We start from the raw sequence: 15,695 nt of genomic DNA, 5'->3' as shown, positions 1-15,695 counted from the left end.
TACATTTTATATATAATTTAGATAATTTAATAAAAGTACCAAAATGTGAATAAACCTCATATATAATTTACTACTTAGAGAATTTATTTGTTCAAGGAAAAATAAAATAATGTGATTTAAATATTTTTCAGTATAAATCATCAAGGAAGAGTTCAAGTGGCAATGACAACGATGAGGTGAGAAAACAGGGTAATATTAGCAATTGTTTAAAATATTTACTTTCACATGTAGTTGGCTCAATCAGAGTAAAATATAATTCATCTTTCAGTTTGTTATTGATTTAATGCACAAGTTTTTTCCAATAATAAAAACTGAGCATCGTTAGACAATTATTAATTTAATCATGTAATTTCCATCTGTCCTTTGTAGTTCAGCTTTAGAATTTTATTAAGATTCATCTTGAAACTAATTAATTTAAAAATTTTACATTTTCCTATATTTTATCTTCTTAAATCAACCTGGTGGTCAATTGAGATTTTTCCTTTGGAATTTGTTAATCTCTTTTCACAGCTCTGTATACTATTTCAACACTTAAAATTAGATTTCTACAGTTTGTGCATTACTATAAATTTTTCTACCTCATCATTTTAAGCTGTACAGCAGCCTGGCATTTTTGAAATGATACAGTCTCATCACCATGAATACTTAAGCTTTGTGTATTTTTGTTTGGAAGGATTGGTAATTCATTTGATGTTGGATACTTGGCAGGGTTTCTGAAAACTCCTTTAATTTTAGGAAATGGAATCACCAAAAAAACGTTTGTTGTACCTGAGCTAGAAGTTCAGCTTGGGTATTTTCCCTGTCCCTTTATATATTATATCCACTTTGGTCCTGCCTGCTTCAATATCTAATCAGTTACCAAAACCTTTTTTTTTTTGATACAGAAATATTCTGAATACATTCCCCACCTGCATTTCTGCTCTGGCACAGGCCCTCCTCATTTCTTGCCTGTATTACTGCAATAGCATCCTTGATCTTCTCCCTCTCTCCAGTCCATTCACCTCTCTGCTGCAAATGACTGTTTCAAAGAACACAAATATGATCAGGCCATTCCCTTGCTTAGAAACCTTCACTGTCTCCTCATCACTTAGAAGGTAAATTCAAGGTCCTTCTTCATTAAGCTCCTGCTTACCACATCAGCCTCAACTCACAATTTGCCTTCCTTTCACCATACTGTCCAAAAATGTGGAATTACAAGGTTTTCTGCACTCATCCTTACATTTATTGCTTTTTTAAAAACATTTTTATTGGAGTATAATTGCTTTACAATGTTGTGTTAATTTCTGCTGTACAACAAAGTGAATCAGCTATACATATACATATATCCCCATATCCCCTCCCTCTTGAGCCTCCCTCCCACCCTCCCTATCCCACCCCTCTAGGTGGGCACAAAGCACCAAGCTGATCTCCCTGTGCTATACAGCAGCTTCTCACTAGCTATCCATTTTACATTTGGTAGTGTATATATGTCAGTGCTACTCTCTCACTTCATCCCAGCCTCCCCTTCCCCTTCCCTATGTCCTCAAGTCCATTCTCTACATCTGCATCTTTATTCCTGTCCTGCCTCTAGGTTCTAAAGAAACATTTTTTTTTATTCCATATATATGTGTTAACATACGGCATTTGTTTTTCTCTTTCTGACTTACTTCACTCTGTATGACAGATTCTAGGTCCATCCACCTCACTACAAATATCTCAATTTCGTTTCTTTTTATGGCTGAGTAATATTCCATTGTGTATATGTGTCACATCTTCTTTATCCATTCATCCGATGATGGACACTTAGGTTGTTTCCATCTCTGGGCTATTGTAAATAGTGCTGCAATGAACATTGGGGTACATATGATTTTTGAATTATGGTTTTCTCAGGGTATATGCCCAGTAGTGGGATTGCTGGGTCATATGGTAGTTCTATGTGTAGTTTTTTAAGGACCCTCCATACTGTTCTCCACAGTGGCTGTATCAATATACATTCCCACCAACAGTGCAAGAGTGTTCCTCATGACATTTTTTTTCTTATATTCCATATATATGTGTTAGCATATGGTATTTGTCTTTCTCTTTCTGACTTACTTCACTCTGTATGACAGACTCTAGGTCCATCCACCTCAGTACAGATAACTCAATTTCATTTCTTTTTATGGCTGAGTAATATTCCATTGTATACATGTGCCACATCTTCTTTATCCATTCATCTGTCAATGGACATTTAGGTTGCTTCCATGTCCTGGCTGTTATTACTTCTGTGCCTTTGTCCTTGTTGTCCTCTCATCTTGGAATATTGTTAAACATCTACTCAGTTTTTTAGTTTCTCAGGAAACTTGATTTTATCCACCCCCCCCCACTGTTTTCCCAAGTGCCCCTTATCTGTGCCTCATAATATATCATGCATAGCTCTATCCTTATACTGAGAAGGTTGTACTACCCATGTAAATGAATCTGTTTTCCCCCTAGACTGAGAGATCCTTGAGTGGATGATATTTTACCAAATTTCAGTGTTCCCAGTGTCTAGCACCAGTGTCTGACATATAGTAGATAGTAATCATTTGTTGATGATGAATACATGTCGTCTGTGGTATGCATATTCAAGATTAAATGTTAAGAATTTTGTATTTGTTTAGTAGTAATCATTGAAAAAACATGGACCATTTAGTAGTATTTTATGCAATTCAATTAATTCTTTGTCATTATTTCTAAGCCTATGTTAGATACACATAATTTTCCAGGTAAATGTTATTATTTGGCGTGATGGAATTTTTGCATGCTTCCATGTACCTGTCTCAGATTGTAACATATTGTTGCCATTTCCCATCAGGAATTAATCTTAACACATGGCTCTTTTCTAAGAAATATAGAAAGGTTTTTCATTTGTGATATTTAAAGGAAATATATAAGAAAATATTTGATGTAAGTAGATACTACTTCTAAAACTTTAAAGGCTTATGAATCACCTGAAATACAGATTCTGATTCAGTAGGTCTTGGGTGGGGCCTGAGATTCTGCATTTCTAACAAGCTCCCAGAGGATGCTGATGCTACTGGTCCACAGATCACACTTTGGCAAGGTGGTAGATGGCATTTTCCAGATTCTTCCTTTAGTAGTTAATCAAAAAATTTTCAGTTTTCCTTTTATATGTCTAAATCATCATTCATATTTTAATTTCATCTTTCATCTTCTTGTTTTTATATTTTAGCAAGACAGTGATAATGCTAATATGTCACCACAATCTCCAGTATCATCTGAGGTACAAGTTCTGTTTTTAAATGTGTTTACATAGGTTTCTTTGTCTCTTCTCTCTAACCTCATCTTTCTTTTTTTTAAGTGTAATTTATTCACCCATATTTAAAAATCCATAGTAGGTTAATTTATACAAACCTAGCCTATAAAAAATTCTAAGAACACTATATTTTTGAACAAATATTCATAATCAATATCACTTAAATTAGTTATTGAAAAATGCCTATAGATTACAGAAAATAATTCACTTTATACATTTTTTTATGTTTTATAATTCATCCATATTTTGAAATCAATGATAAGAACAGCTTTCAGATTTTAAATTTGAAAAAAGTACTTCAGCATTGTGCAATGGCCTTTGGTTTTTCTCATAACCAGTTAGGTCTGAAAGCAATGCAAGAAAAACTTCCTTTTTCCACGAGAAACATCCCTGTAGTGGGTTGTTCCTATCGACAGGAGGGTACACCTTTCCTAGCATCTTAGACCTAAGGAGGAGCATGGGGAGAAGGGGTAGATGAAAGTTAGAGTTTCTGAGATCTCAATCAAATACTTTGGTGGTTTGAATGATTAACTCTTCTAATTTAGTTAAACCTATTGCTTCACAATAAGAGATAAATTTAAAAAATTCTAAACAGTATCTCTTCTACTTCAGATTACTTTAGTATTCTAAAAGTGTATTGGCATTAGTAAATAGATGATTATGTGTTCATTTGGTGAATTCAGAACTTTGTCTAAACGTTTGGATGATCCAAATTCACCATATAACTTTGGTTAATTAGCCAGTATTTCATCTTATTTAGGTGATGTTAATTTTTTAAAAAGCCAGGATTCTTTGTCTATTGTTTTGGGTGAGTTGCATTATAAAACTGTTAAATGGACGTGGACATTAATTTTATAAATATGTTTCTAAATTATTTATATGGCAGGAAAATGGTTTGCATTCTTTTAGAAAATAATTTAAATTAGGATATCCTAAAATTAGTCTTTGTCACATGCTTTTGTAAATCCTTTTTTTACTTACAGTTATAACAAATGTAAGTGCTGCCTTATTTAACTAGGTACTTTATGATTTTATGATCTGTGCTCATGGGGAGAGTATCAGTGCCAGTTTTCTCAAATAAATTATATTGCTTTTATAATACATTTTTCCTTACATTTGGATAAGTGAAAATTTTGTCTGGAAATTCATAACACTTTAACCGAAGTAATCAAGACAAACTGAGGCTTGTAGAGGGATAGGGTGGTGAGCATGTATTTTAGTAGCTCAACTGACTTTCAACTTGAATTGCTTATCATATGTTAATCAGAAAATTAAGAGAGTCAACAGAATTCTGATTGTTTTAGTTTCATCTGTGAAAGGAAAATGATAAAAACAATTAGTATAATTGTACTATAGTATAGTGCTTTACTATTAACAAAGTGCTTGCCTATACATTTAAACCTAAGAGCAGTCCCATGAGCTGGGTAGTATACTCATCATTTTACAGCTGCAGAGACTGATAACTTTTCTTAAAGACTCCAGTCGATAAATGGTAGAGAAGTGACTGAAGCCCAAACTCTGGCTACTTCAGTTGTTGTACAGATTAAATAAGATGCTGCTAAAATTACATTATCTTTCCATCTTATAATTTACAAAGTGTTTTCTTTTAGTTATCTCACTTAATCTTTACAACATCCCATTTTAAAGATGAAGGAACAGTTACAGAGAAATTAAATGTTTTGCTCAAGGCTTAGCCTAAACTTTCTGACTCTAAGTTCAGATTTTTAAAATATACCACAGTTCTTTCCAAAGCACACTACTGTGTGAAAGCACTTTGAAACAATGTGCATTCAGATAGAAGAAATAATACTTTATTATGTATCACTCTGCAGCCCCTATTAGTATGAATGTGTATATTTGCCTCAGATTATCCACTAAGGGTCAAGTCCAAAGTAGGTACTGAGTAAGTTTTACTAATTTCACTTATCTTTTCATTGAAGCTTTTTTTCATTTTGGGGGAGACTTTAATCTGGTTCTTCATTCAAAAAATACCTATTTTATATGCTTCAATAATTTTCATTTTCCTTATACTATGAGGGAGAAGTCAATTAGCAAATATTTATAGACCTTTTAGAAGTGAAATATATCAATTTGAATTGAAATGCAGTTTACCTTTCTCTACTACACTAATCATGGAAAAAAATACTTCTCAAAATTGGAATGGATATGAATAACTACCTTGATTATTTTGAAAGAAAAGAGGTTTTATTTGTTTTTTGTTTTTAGGATTATGATAGAACTGATGCTTTTTCACATGGTCCCTTTGGCTTGAAGCCTAGATCAGGTAAATATATATTCTGCAAGTAAAATTTATTGGCTATATATGAAACGAGTTTCTCAGCTTAAATGGGATTGATTCCATAGTTTTAAGTACACATAGATTCTTTCCCCTCTCCTAAAAGTAATTTTCTCTTAACCTTATTTGTCTTTCCAATTCCCATTCCCCATTTCTTTCTTCCTCTTTACTTTCAAGCTCCTGAAACCTCAGCTTTTTGCCTTAGATATACTGCAGTCTTATTTCTACTCTACTGTGACTGCTATTAGAATGACCACTCTGCCAGCAGACCAAACACTGTTTGAAATTATAGCACTCCATTATATTGTGGTTTTAAAAAGGGATCTTTTCGCATTTGGCAAGCCCAAAAGAAAATGGATCCATGTTACTTGGCAAGGTATTGAATTATAGTTTTTATTCGTGAATAACTGTATTGACCTTCAAGAATAATTTCCTTTTTCTTTAAAGATAATAAAGGCTGATTTGTGTTCAGTAATAATTCTTAACCTGGATCATAAGTTTCTAATAATATATGTTTAAGTAAGAACATGTATAGGTGGTAGAAATTGTTACACTTGTCTTCCCTGTTACTTTCAATTATGCAAATAAGCAGATTTCAGTTATATTCTGTAAAAAATATTTAGAATTTATTAATAATAATAGTGTTTTATGTCATTTTGTTCTGGTTCTTTTTATCATGTCTCTTTCCCCACCGATGGTTGATCCTTCCTGTTAGCTTTGTAATAAGCTAGGAAATTTCTGTTTTATAGCTTTTAGCCGCTCATCTCGTCAGGAATATGGGGCAGCAGATCCAGGTTTTACAATGAGAAGAAAGATGGAACATCTACGGGAAGAACGAGAGCAAATACGACAACTTCGCAATGTAAGTCATATTGACCTTTCAGGTCTCCTTTATAGAAATGGGTTTAATGTGGAAAATTAACAAGGTATATTTTATTTTCAGTACTCTTTAAAATTTTAGATTACATAATGGTTAGTTGTATAAATATATAACATATATGTTTAGATAGAATATCTGTGATTTATACCTGTTTCTTTTGTAGAATCTCGAATCCAGGTTAAAAGTAATTTTGCCTGATGACATTGGAGCTGCACTGATGGATGGGGTTGTTCTTTGCCATTTAGCCAATCACATAAGGCCACGCTCTGTAGCTAGTATTCATGTGCCATCACCAGCAGTGGTAAGTTTTGTCTGCAATTTGTTAGTTCTCTAAAGGAAGATAGAGCTTCTTGAAACAATCTTTAAATAATATACTTCAATAAATTTAATTTTCAGTTTTTATTAATTTTGTATAAATATACCTGAAAATATACCTTTTTATCTTACTTTACAGCCTAAACTTAGCATGGCAAAATGTCGAAGAAATGTAGAAAATTTTCTTGATGCTTGTAAAAAGCTGGGTGTCTCACAGGTAATTATTTTTCTAACAAAATGATCATTTAATTATTAATTTATTGCATGCAAACTGGATTCTTCTTCACAGTAGGAATGAGTAATGCTTTCTGAACATGAAAATGAATACCTTCCCTTGGTACCTTCTACTGAGTCCCAGCTTCAACTGTAACAGCTATCTAATGAATGATTTTAAGCTGCTTTTAAAGTAATTGTAGAAATAGTTTCAGTTTTTCACCATTGAGGGTGATGTTGGCTGTGGGTTTGTCATATATGACCTTTATTATGTTGAGGAAAGTTCCCTCTATGTCTACTTTCTGCAGGGTTTTTATCATAAATGGGTGTTGAATTTTGTCGAAAGCTTTCTCTCCATCTATTGAGATGATCACATAGTTTTTCTCCTTCAATTTGTTAATATGGTGTATCACATTGATTGATTTGCGTATATTGAAGAATCTTTGCATTCCAGGAATAAACCCCACTTGATCATGGTGTATGATCCTTTTAATGTGCTGTTGCATTCAGTTTGCTAGTATTTTGTGGAGGATTTTTGCATCTATGTTCATCAGTGATATTGGCCTGTAGTTTTCTTCCTTTGTGACATCTTTGTCTGGTTTTGGTATCAGGGTGATGGTGGCCTCATAGAATGAGTTTGGGAGTGTTCCTCCCTCTGCTATATTTTGGAAGAGTTTGAGAAGGATAGGTGTTAGCTCTTCTCTAAATGTTTGATAGAATTCGCCTGTGAAGCCATCTGGTCCTGGGCTTTTGTTTGTTGGAAGATTTTTTTTTTTTGCGGTATATGGGCCTCTCACTGTTGTGGCCTCTCCCGTTGCGGAGCACAGGCTCCGGGCGCGCAGGCTCAGCGGCCATGGCTCACGGGCCTAGCCGCCCTGCGGCACGTGGGATCTTCCTGGACCGGGGCACGAACCCGTGTCCCCTGCATTGGCAGGCAGACTCTCAACCACTGCGCCACCAGGGAAGCCCTGTTGGAAGATTTTTAATCACAGTTTCAATTTCAGTGCTTGTGATTGGTCTGTTCATATTTTCTATTTCTTCCTGGTTCAGTCTTGGCAGGTTGTGCATTTCTAAGAATTTGTCCATTTCTTCCAGGTTGTCCATTTTATTGGCATATAGTTGCTTATAGTAATCTCTCATGATCCTTTGTATTTCTGCAGTGTCAGTTTTTACTTCCCCTTTTTCATTTCTAATTCTATTGATTTGAGTCTTCTTCCTTTTTTTCTTGATGAGTCTGGCTAATGGTTTATCAATTTTGTTTATCTTCTCAAAGAACCAGCTTTTAGTTTTATTGATCTTTGGTATTGTTTCCTTCATTTCTTTTTCATTTATTTCTGATCTGATTTTTATTTCTTTCCTTCTGCTAACTTTGGGGTTTTTTGTTCTTATTTCTCTAATTGCTTTAGGTGTAAGGTTAGGTTGTTTATTTGAGATATTTCTTGTTTCTTAAGGTAGGATTGTATTACCCTAAACTTCCCTCTTATAACTGCTTTTGCTGTATCCCATAGGTGTTGGGTGGTTGTGTTTCCATTGTCATTTGTTTCTAGGTGTTTTTTGAGTTCCTCTTTGATTTCTTCAGTGATCTCTTGGTTATTAAGTAGTGTATTGTTTAGCCTCCAAGTGTTTGTATTTTTTACAGATTTTTTCCTGTAATTGATATCTAGTCTCATAGCATTGTGGTCAGAAAAGATACTTGACACGATTTCAATTTTCTTAAATTTACGAAGGCTTGATATGTGACCCAAGATATGATCTGTCCTGGAGAATGTACTATGAGCACTTGAAAAGAGTGTGTATTTTGTTGTTTTTGGATGGAATGTCCTATAAATATCAATTAAGTCCATCTTGTTTAATGTACCAAATAAAGCTTGTGTTTCCTTATTTATTTTCATTTTGGATGATCTGTCCATTGGTGAAAGTGGGGTGTTAAAGTCCCCTACTATGAATGTGTTAGTGTCGATTTCCCCTTTTATGTCTGTTAGCATTTGCCTTATGTATTGAGGTGCTCCTATGTTGGGTGTATAAATATTTACAATTGTTATATCTTCTTCTTGGATTGATCCCTTGATCATTATGTAGTGTCCTTCTTTGTCTCTTGTAATAGTCTTTGTTTTAAAGTCTATTTTGTCTGATATGAGAATTGCTACTCCAGCTTTCTTCTGATTTCCATTTGCATGGAATATCTTTTCCATACCCTCACTGTCCGTCTGTATGTGTCCCTAGGTCTGAAGTGGGTCTCTTGTAGACAATATATATACGGGTCTTGTTTTTGTATCCATTCAGCCAGTCTGTGTCTTTTGGTGGGAGCATTTAGTCCATTGACATTTAAGGTAATTATTGATATGTATGTTCCTATTACCATTTTCTTAATTGTTTTGGGTTTGTTATTGTAGGTCTTTTCTTTCTCTTGTGTTTCCTGCCTAGAGAAGTTCCTCTAGCATTTGTTGTAAAGCTGGTTTGGTGGTGCTGAATTCTCTTAGCTTTTGCTTGTCTGTAAAGCTTTTAATTTCTCCATCAAATCTGAATGAGATCCTTGCTGTGTAGAGTAATCTTGGTTCTAGATTTTCCTCCTTCATCACTTTAAATATGTCCTGCCACTCCTTTCTGGCTTGCAGAGTTTCTTCTGAAAGATCAGCTGTTAACGTTATGGGGATTCCCTCGTGTGTTATTTGTTGCTTTTCTGTTGCTGCTTTTAATATTTTTTCTTTGTATTTAATTTTTGATAGTTTGATTCATATGTGTCTTGGTGTGTTTCTCCTTGGATTTATCCTGAATGGGACTCTCTGTGCTTCCTCGACTTGATTAACTATTTCCTTTCCCATATTAAGGAAGTTTTCAACTATAATCTCTTCAAAGATTTTCTCAGTTCCTTTCTTTTTCTCCTCTTCTTCTGGGACGCCTGTAATTCGAATGTTGGTGCCTATAATGTTGTCCCAGAGGTCTCTGAGACTGTCCTCAATTCCTTTCATTCTTTTTTCTTTATTTTGCTCTGTAGTAGTTATTTCCACTGTTTTATCTTCCAGGTCACTTATACATTCTTCTGCCTCAGTTATTCTGCTGTTGATCCCTTCTAGAGAATTTTTCATTTCATTTATTGTGTTTTTCATCCCTGCTGTTTGCTCTTTAGTTCTTCTAGGTCCTTGTTAAACGTTTCTTGTATTTTCTCCATTCTATTTCCAAGATTTTGGACCATCTTTACTATCATTATTCTGAATTCTTTTTCAGGTAGACTGCCTATTTCCTCTTCATTTGTTTGGTCTGGTGGGTTTTTATCTTGCTTCTTCATCTGCTGTGTGTTCTTCTGTCTTCTCGTTTTTCTTATCTTCCTGTGTTTGGGGTCTCCTTTTTGCAGGCTGCAGGTTCATAGTTCCCGTTTTTTTTGGTGTCTGTCCCCAGTGGCTAAGGTTGGTTCAGTGGGTTGTGTAGGCTTCCTGGTAGAGGGGACTAGTGCCTGTGTTCTGGTGGATGAGGCTGGATCTTGTCTTTCTAGTGGGCAGGTCCATGTCTGGTGGTGTGTTTTGGGGTGTCTGTGGCCTTATTATGATTTTAGGCAGCCTCTCTGCTAATGGGTGGGGTTGTGTTCCTGTCTTGCTAGTTGTTTGGCATAGGGTGTCCAGCACTGTAGCTTGCTGGTCGTTGAGTGGAGCTGGGTCTTGGTGTTGATATGGAGATCTCTGGGAGATTTTCGCTGTTTGATATTATGTGGAGCTGGGAGGTCTCTTATAGACCAGTGTCCTGAACTTGGCTCTCCCACCTCAGAGGCACAGCCCTGAGGCCTGGCTGGGGCACTAAGAGCCTGTCATCAACATGGTACGAAACTCCAGAACTCCACACTCCTGAGGGCCCTGTCTGGATGTGCCACCTCTCCCCTTCTGTGCAGGTCCAGTTAATTTTTATATGTGTTGAAAAGTATGGATTGAAGTTATCTTTTTTTAGGCCTGGGATTGGTTACACACATTTTTTTTTAAACATTATTATTGAGATATAATTAACATACCATAAAATTCACCCATTTAAAGTGTATAATTCAATGATTTTTAGTATATTCACAGAGTTGGGCAGCGGTCTAAGTGTAGAATATTTTTTTATTTTTTGCATTTTTGAGTGTTTTATTTATATGAAACTGGATAAAATGTGTTTATTTCTCAGACAGAAAAGACATGTGGAGGTAGAAATGTACCTTTCAACTATTCATGGGTACACTGGTACACTGGGGAGATTGTAAAAGTGCAGATTGTGATTCAGTAGGTCTGGTGGGCCTGAGTTCTAGTTTTTTCACAAGCTCATTTTTTTGTTTAACATCTTTATTGGAGTATAATTGCTTTACAATGGTGTGTTAGTTTCTGCTTTATAACAAAACGAATCAGTTATACATATACATATGTTCCCATATATCTTGCCTCTTGCGTCTCCCTCCCTCCCACCCTTCCTATCCCACCCCTCTAGGTGGTCACAAAGCACCGAGCTGATCTCCCTGTGCTATGCGGCTGCTTCCCACTAGCGATCTATTTTACATTTGGTAGTGTATATATGTCCATGCCACTCTCTCACTTTGTCACAGCTTACCCTTCCCCCTCCCCATATCCTCAAGTCCATTCCCTAGTAGGTCTGTGTCTTTATTCCTGTCTTTCCCCTAGGTTCTTCATGACATTTTTTTTCTTAAATTCCATATATATGTGTTAGCATATGGTATTTGTCTTTCTCTTTCTGACTTACTTCACTCTGTATGACAGACTCTAGGTCCATCCACCTCACTACAAATAACTCAATTTCGTTTCTTTTTATGGCTGAGTGATATTCCATTGTATATATGTGCCACATCTTCTTTATCCATTCATCCGATGATGGACACTTAGGTTGCTTCCATCTCCTGGCTATTGTAAACAGAGCTGCAATGAACATTTTGGTACATGACTCTTTTTGAATTATGGCTTTCTCAAGGTGTATGCCTAGTAGTAGGATTGCTGGGTCATATGGTAGTTCTATTTTTAGTTTTTTAAGGAACCTCCATACTGTTCTCCATAGTGGCTATACCAATTCACTTTCCCTAAGTGTAGAATATTTTTATCACCCCAGAAAGAAACCTCTTACCTGTTAACAGTCCCTCTCCTGTTCTATCTCTATGAATTTTCCTATTCTGGACATCACATATTAATGACATCATATGTTATGGGGTCTTTTGTGTCTGGCTTCTTCCATTTAGCATAATACTCTCAAGGTTCATCCATGTTGTAGCATAAAGCAGTACAGACATACCCAGTTTTATTGCACTTCACTTTATTGTGCTTCACAGATACTGCATTTTTTATGAATTGAAGGTTTGTGGCAACCCTGCATTGTCAGATGATGATTAGAATTTTTTAGCAAGAAAGTATTTTATAATTAAGGTTTGTTTTAAGACAGTGTTATTGCACACTAATAGAGTGCAGTATAATGTAAACATAACTTTTGTATTCACTAGGAAACAAAAGTTCATGTGACTTACTTTATTGTAATATTTGCTTTATTTTGGTGATCTAGAACTGGAGTCTCTATCTCTGAAATATGGCTCTACCTCATTTTTTAGGGCTCTATGTATATACCACAGTTTGTTTACCGTTCATCAGTTGATGGATATTAGGGCTGTTTCCACTCATTGTTTATTGTGAATAATGCTGCTATGCACATTCATGAACACGTTTTTGTTTGAAAATGTTTTAATTCTCTTAGTTAACTAGGTTATATGGTAGTTTATATGGTTGCTCTATGCTGGATTACATGGTAGCTCTATGTTTACCTTTCTGAGGAACTGCTAAGCTATTTTCTGATTTACATTACCACCAGCAATGTATGAGGGTTCTAATTTCTCTGAATCCTCACCAGCAATTATTATTGTCTACCTTTTTTTTTTTTTTTGCAGTACACGGGCCTCTCACTGTTGTGGTCTCTCCCATTGCGGAGCACAGGCTCTGGACGCACAGGTTCAGCGGCCATGGCTCATGGTCCCAGCCGCTCCGCGGCATGTGGGATTTTCCCGGACCAGGGCACAAACCCGTGTCCCCTGCATTGGCAGGCGGACTCGCAACCACTGTGCCACCAGGGAAGCCCTTGTCTACCTTTTTGATTCTAGTCATACTAGTGGGTCTGAAGTGGTCTCATTGTGGGTTTTTTTAAAAAAATATTTATTTATTTATTTGGCTGCACCGGGTCTTAGTTGCAGCATGCAGGATCTAGTTCCCTGACCGGGGATCGAACCCGGGCCCCCTGCATTGGGAGCACGGAGTATTAACCGCTGGACTACCAGGGAAGCCCCATTGTGGTTTTGACTATTAGCATTTCCTTAATGATAATGATGTTGGGCATCTTTTTGTGTGCCTATTGACTATTTGTATATATTCTTTGGAGAAATGTCTTTTCAAATCCTGTGCTCATTTGTTAATTGAATTAGTCTCCTTTTTATTATTAACTTCTGTATATATTCCAGATACAGGTTCCTTATGAGAAATATGATTCTAGTTTTCTGAGAGTTCTTACCACAAATGGATGTTGTTGTGTCAAGTGCTTTTTCTACATCTGCTGAGTTAACATATTTTTTCTTTCACAGCATTGTGAATTACATTGGTTGATTTTCAGATATTAACTCAAACCTGGACTGCTGGGATAAACCCTACTTGGTCATGATGGATTTTGTTGTTGTTATTTTTATATTGTTGGATTCAATTTGCTAAAATTTTGTTTAGCCCTTTTGCATCTATGTTAGTGGGGTTATTAGTCTTCTGTTTTCTTTCTTTTAATGGTTTTGCCTGGTTTTGGTGTCCAGTAATGCTGACCTCATGGAACATGTTAGGAAGTATTCCCTGCTGTTCACTTTTCTTGAAGATTTTGGGTAGAATTGCTATTATTTCTTTATTAAATATTTAGTCAAATTCATTATTGAACCTTGAAGCCATCTAGGCAAGGGGTTTTCTTTGTGGGAAAGTATTTAACTACAATTCAATTTCTTTATTAGATATAGGGCTATTCTATTTTTCTGTTTGTTCTTGTATGAGCTTTGGTATACTGTATCTTTCAAAGAATTTGTCCATTTCATGTAGTTTGTCAAACTTATTGTTATAATGTTGTTTATAATGTCCCCCTTATTATCATTTTAGTATTTGTAGACTCTCTTGTGGTGTCACTTCTTTTATTCCTGATATTGGTAATTCTTGTATTTTCTCTCTTTTTTGTGATTAATCTAGCTAGGGATTTATGAATTTAAAAAAATTTTCTCAATGAACTAATGTTTGGTTTCATTGATTTTTTTTGCTATTATTTTCTGTTTTTTAATTTTATTGTTTTCCTCTCTCATCTTCATTATTTCCTTCTTTATGCTTACCATTGGTTTACTTTGCTTTTCTTTTTCTAGTTTCTAAGATGAGAGTTGAGGTCATTGATGTGACACCTGTTTTTCTTTTCTAATATATATTTTAGTGGTTTTTTGAATAAATAAGCAAAATATTAGGAGGGCAACAAATGTTGCAGTGAAAATGGAGTGAGAAGATAGTTTTTGAGAACTCTTGATAAATGAGATATTATCAGTAGTATTTGGTGATTGACTTACGGGAGTAAGGAGGAAAGAGACTACTATGATTCCCAGGTTTATGTTGAGAGAGATTGAATAGTGTATTACTCACTGAGGTATAGAATACAGAGGAGAAGTTAATTTAGTAAGAAGTAGTTCTGTTGTGGACATATTGATTTTGATATGTCTGTTGGATATCCATTTGGCTGTATCAAGTTGACATTTGTATCTGGAGCTCAATAGAGAGATCTTGGCAGGAAATAAAGATTTGAAAGTTATCAGGATGGAAAATATAGTTGTTACTATTTGGGAATAAGGGCCCTGTCTTGCCAAGGCTTCCAATGTTTCTAGAAACACTGAATTAAAAAAAAAAAAGTGGGCTTCCCTGGTGACGCAGTGGTTGAGAGTCCGCCTGCCGATGCAGGGGACACGGATTCGTGCCCCGGTCCAGGAGGATCCCGCGTGCCGCGGAGCAGCTGGGCCCGTGAGCCATGGCGGCTGAGCCTGCGCGTCCGGAGCCTGTGCTCCGCAACGGGAGAGGCCACAACAGTGAGAGACACATGTACTGCAAAAAAAAAAAAAAAAAAAAAGTAAAGTTTCTAGATTTTTAAAATACTGTGGTAGCTAACTAAAACAAATTATGGACCAGATGGGACCTGTAGATGGTCTGTTTGCCACCCAATGTATCCATTCTTATTTTCCTGAGATAAGCGAGTGTCCCACCTGAAGCAGTAGAATGCATTGTTTCCTCAAAAATGCAACCAAATTTATTTGTTGTGCACATGCATGCAGACCTTCAGTTAAAACCCTTGTAGTTTTGATGAGGCTTTGAGAATACCAAGGAGAGGATATAGTTTGAAAAGAGAAGAGGGTGAAGACAGAACCGTTGGAAACATTAAGATTGTTAGAAGAAGATCAGTGAAGGCTAATGAAACCTAATGCAAAGTTGTCTCTGAACCCTCTTTCTCATAGAGTTGTGAATATCAAATGACACACGTGATGACTTAGAAGAGAAGGCAGTTGTTATTTATTAAATTCTAGACTATTGGAACTAAGAAGCAACACATCACTAGAAGCTGGAGGGAAGTAACCTTAAGACAAAAAAAAAGTACTGAAGTGCTGTATACATCACAGACCATGGAACCTCAGAACTGATAGAAAGAACCAGAGTGGC

The 15,695-nt window shown here is 35.7% G+C and overlaps 1 protein-coding gene and 1 non-coding gene across 2 annotated transcripts in view; both read left to right on the top strand.

The window, feature by feature from the left end:
• The window catches only part of LRCH2 (leucine rich repeats and calponin homology domain containing 2), a 94,258-nt gene that overhangs the window by 75,341 nt on the left and 3,222 nt on the right, over positions 1-15,695 (top strand). Inside the window, exons 15-20 of the mRNA XM_027089546.1 lie at positions 132-176; positions 3,194-3,244; positions 5,504-5,561; positions 6,323-6,435; positions 6,617-6,754; positions 6,908-6,985. Coding sequence (XP_026945347.1) covers positions 132-176; positions 3,194-3,244; positions 5,504-5,561; positions 6,323-6,435; positions 6,617-6,754; positions 6,908-6,985 — 483 coding nt within the window. The remainder of the gene's footprint in view (positions 1-131; positions 177-3,193; positions 3,245-5,503; positions 5,562-6,322; positions 6,436-6,616; positions 6,755-6,907; positions 6,986-15,695) is intronic.
• LOC113611035 (small nucleolar RNA SNORA35) lies at positions 3,577-3,705 on the top strand. Its single transcript, XR_003429331.1, has one exon. It is a non-coding gene; the product is annotated as a small nucleolar RNA SNORA35 (small nucleolar RNA).

The sequence above is a fragment of the Aethalodelphis obliquidens genome, unplaced genomic scaffold (assembly GCF_003676395.1).
Source record: "Aethalodelphis obliquidens isolate GAN/ISIS:26980383/991018 unplaced genomic scaffold, ASM367639v1 scaffold66, whole genome shotgun sequence".
Classification (NCBI taxonomy): domain Eukaryota; kingdom Metazoa; phylum Chordata; class Mammalia; order Artiodactyla; family Delphinidae; genus Aethalodelphis; species Aethalodelphis obliquidens.
The sequence above is the reverse complement of the archived record's forward strand: the minus strand, read 5'-3'. Positions and strand labels throughout refer to the sequence as shown.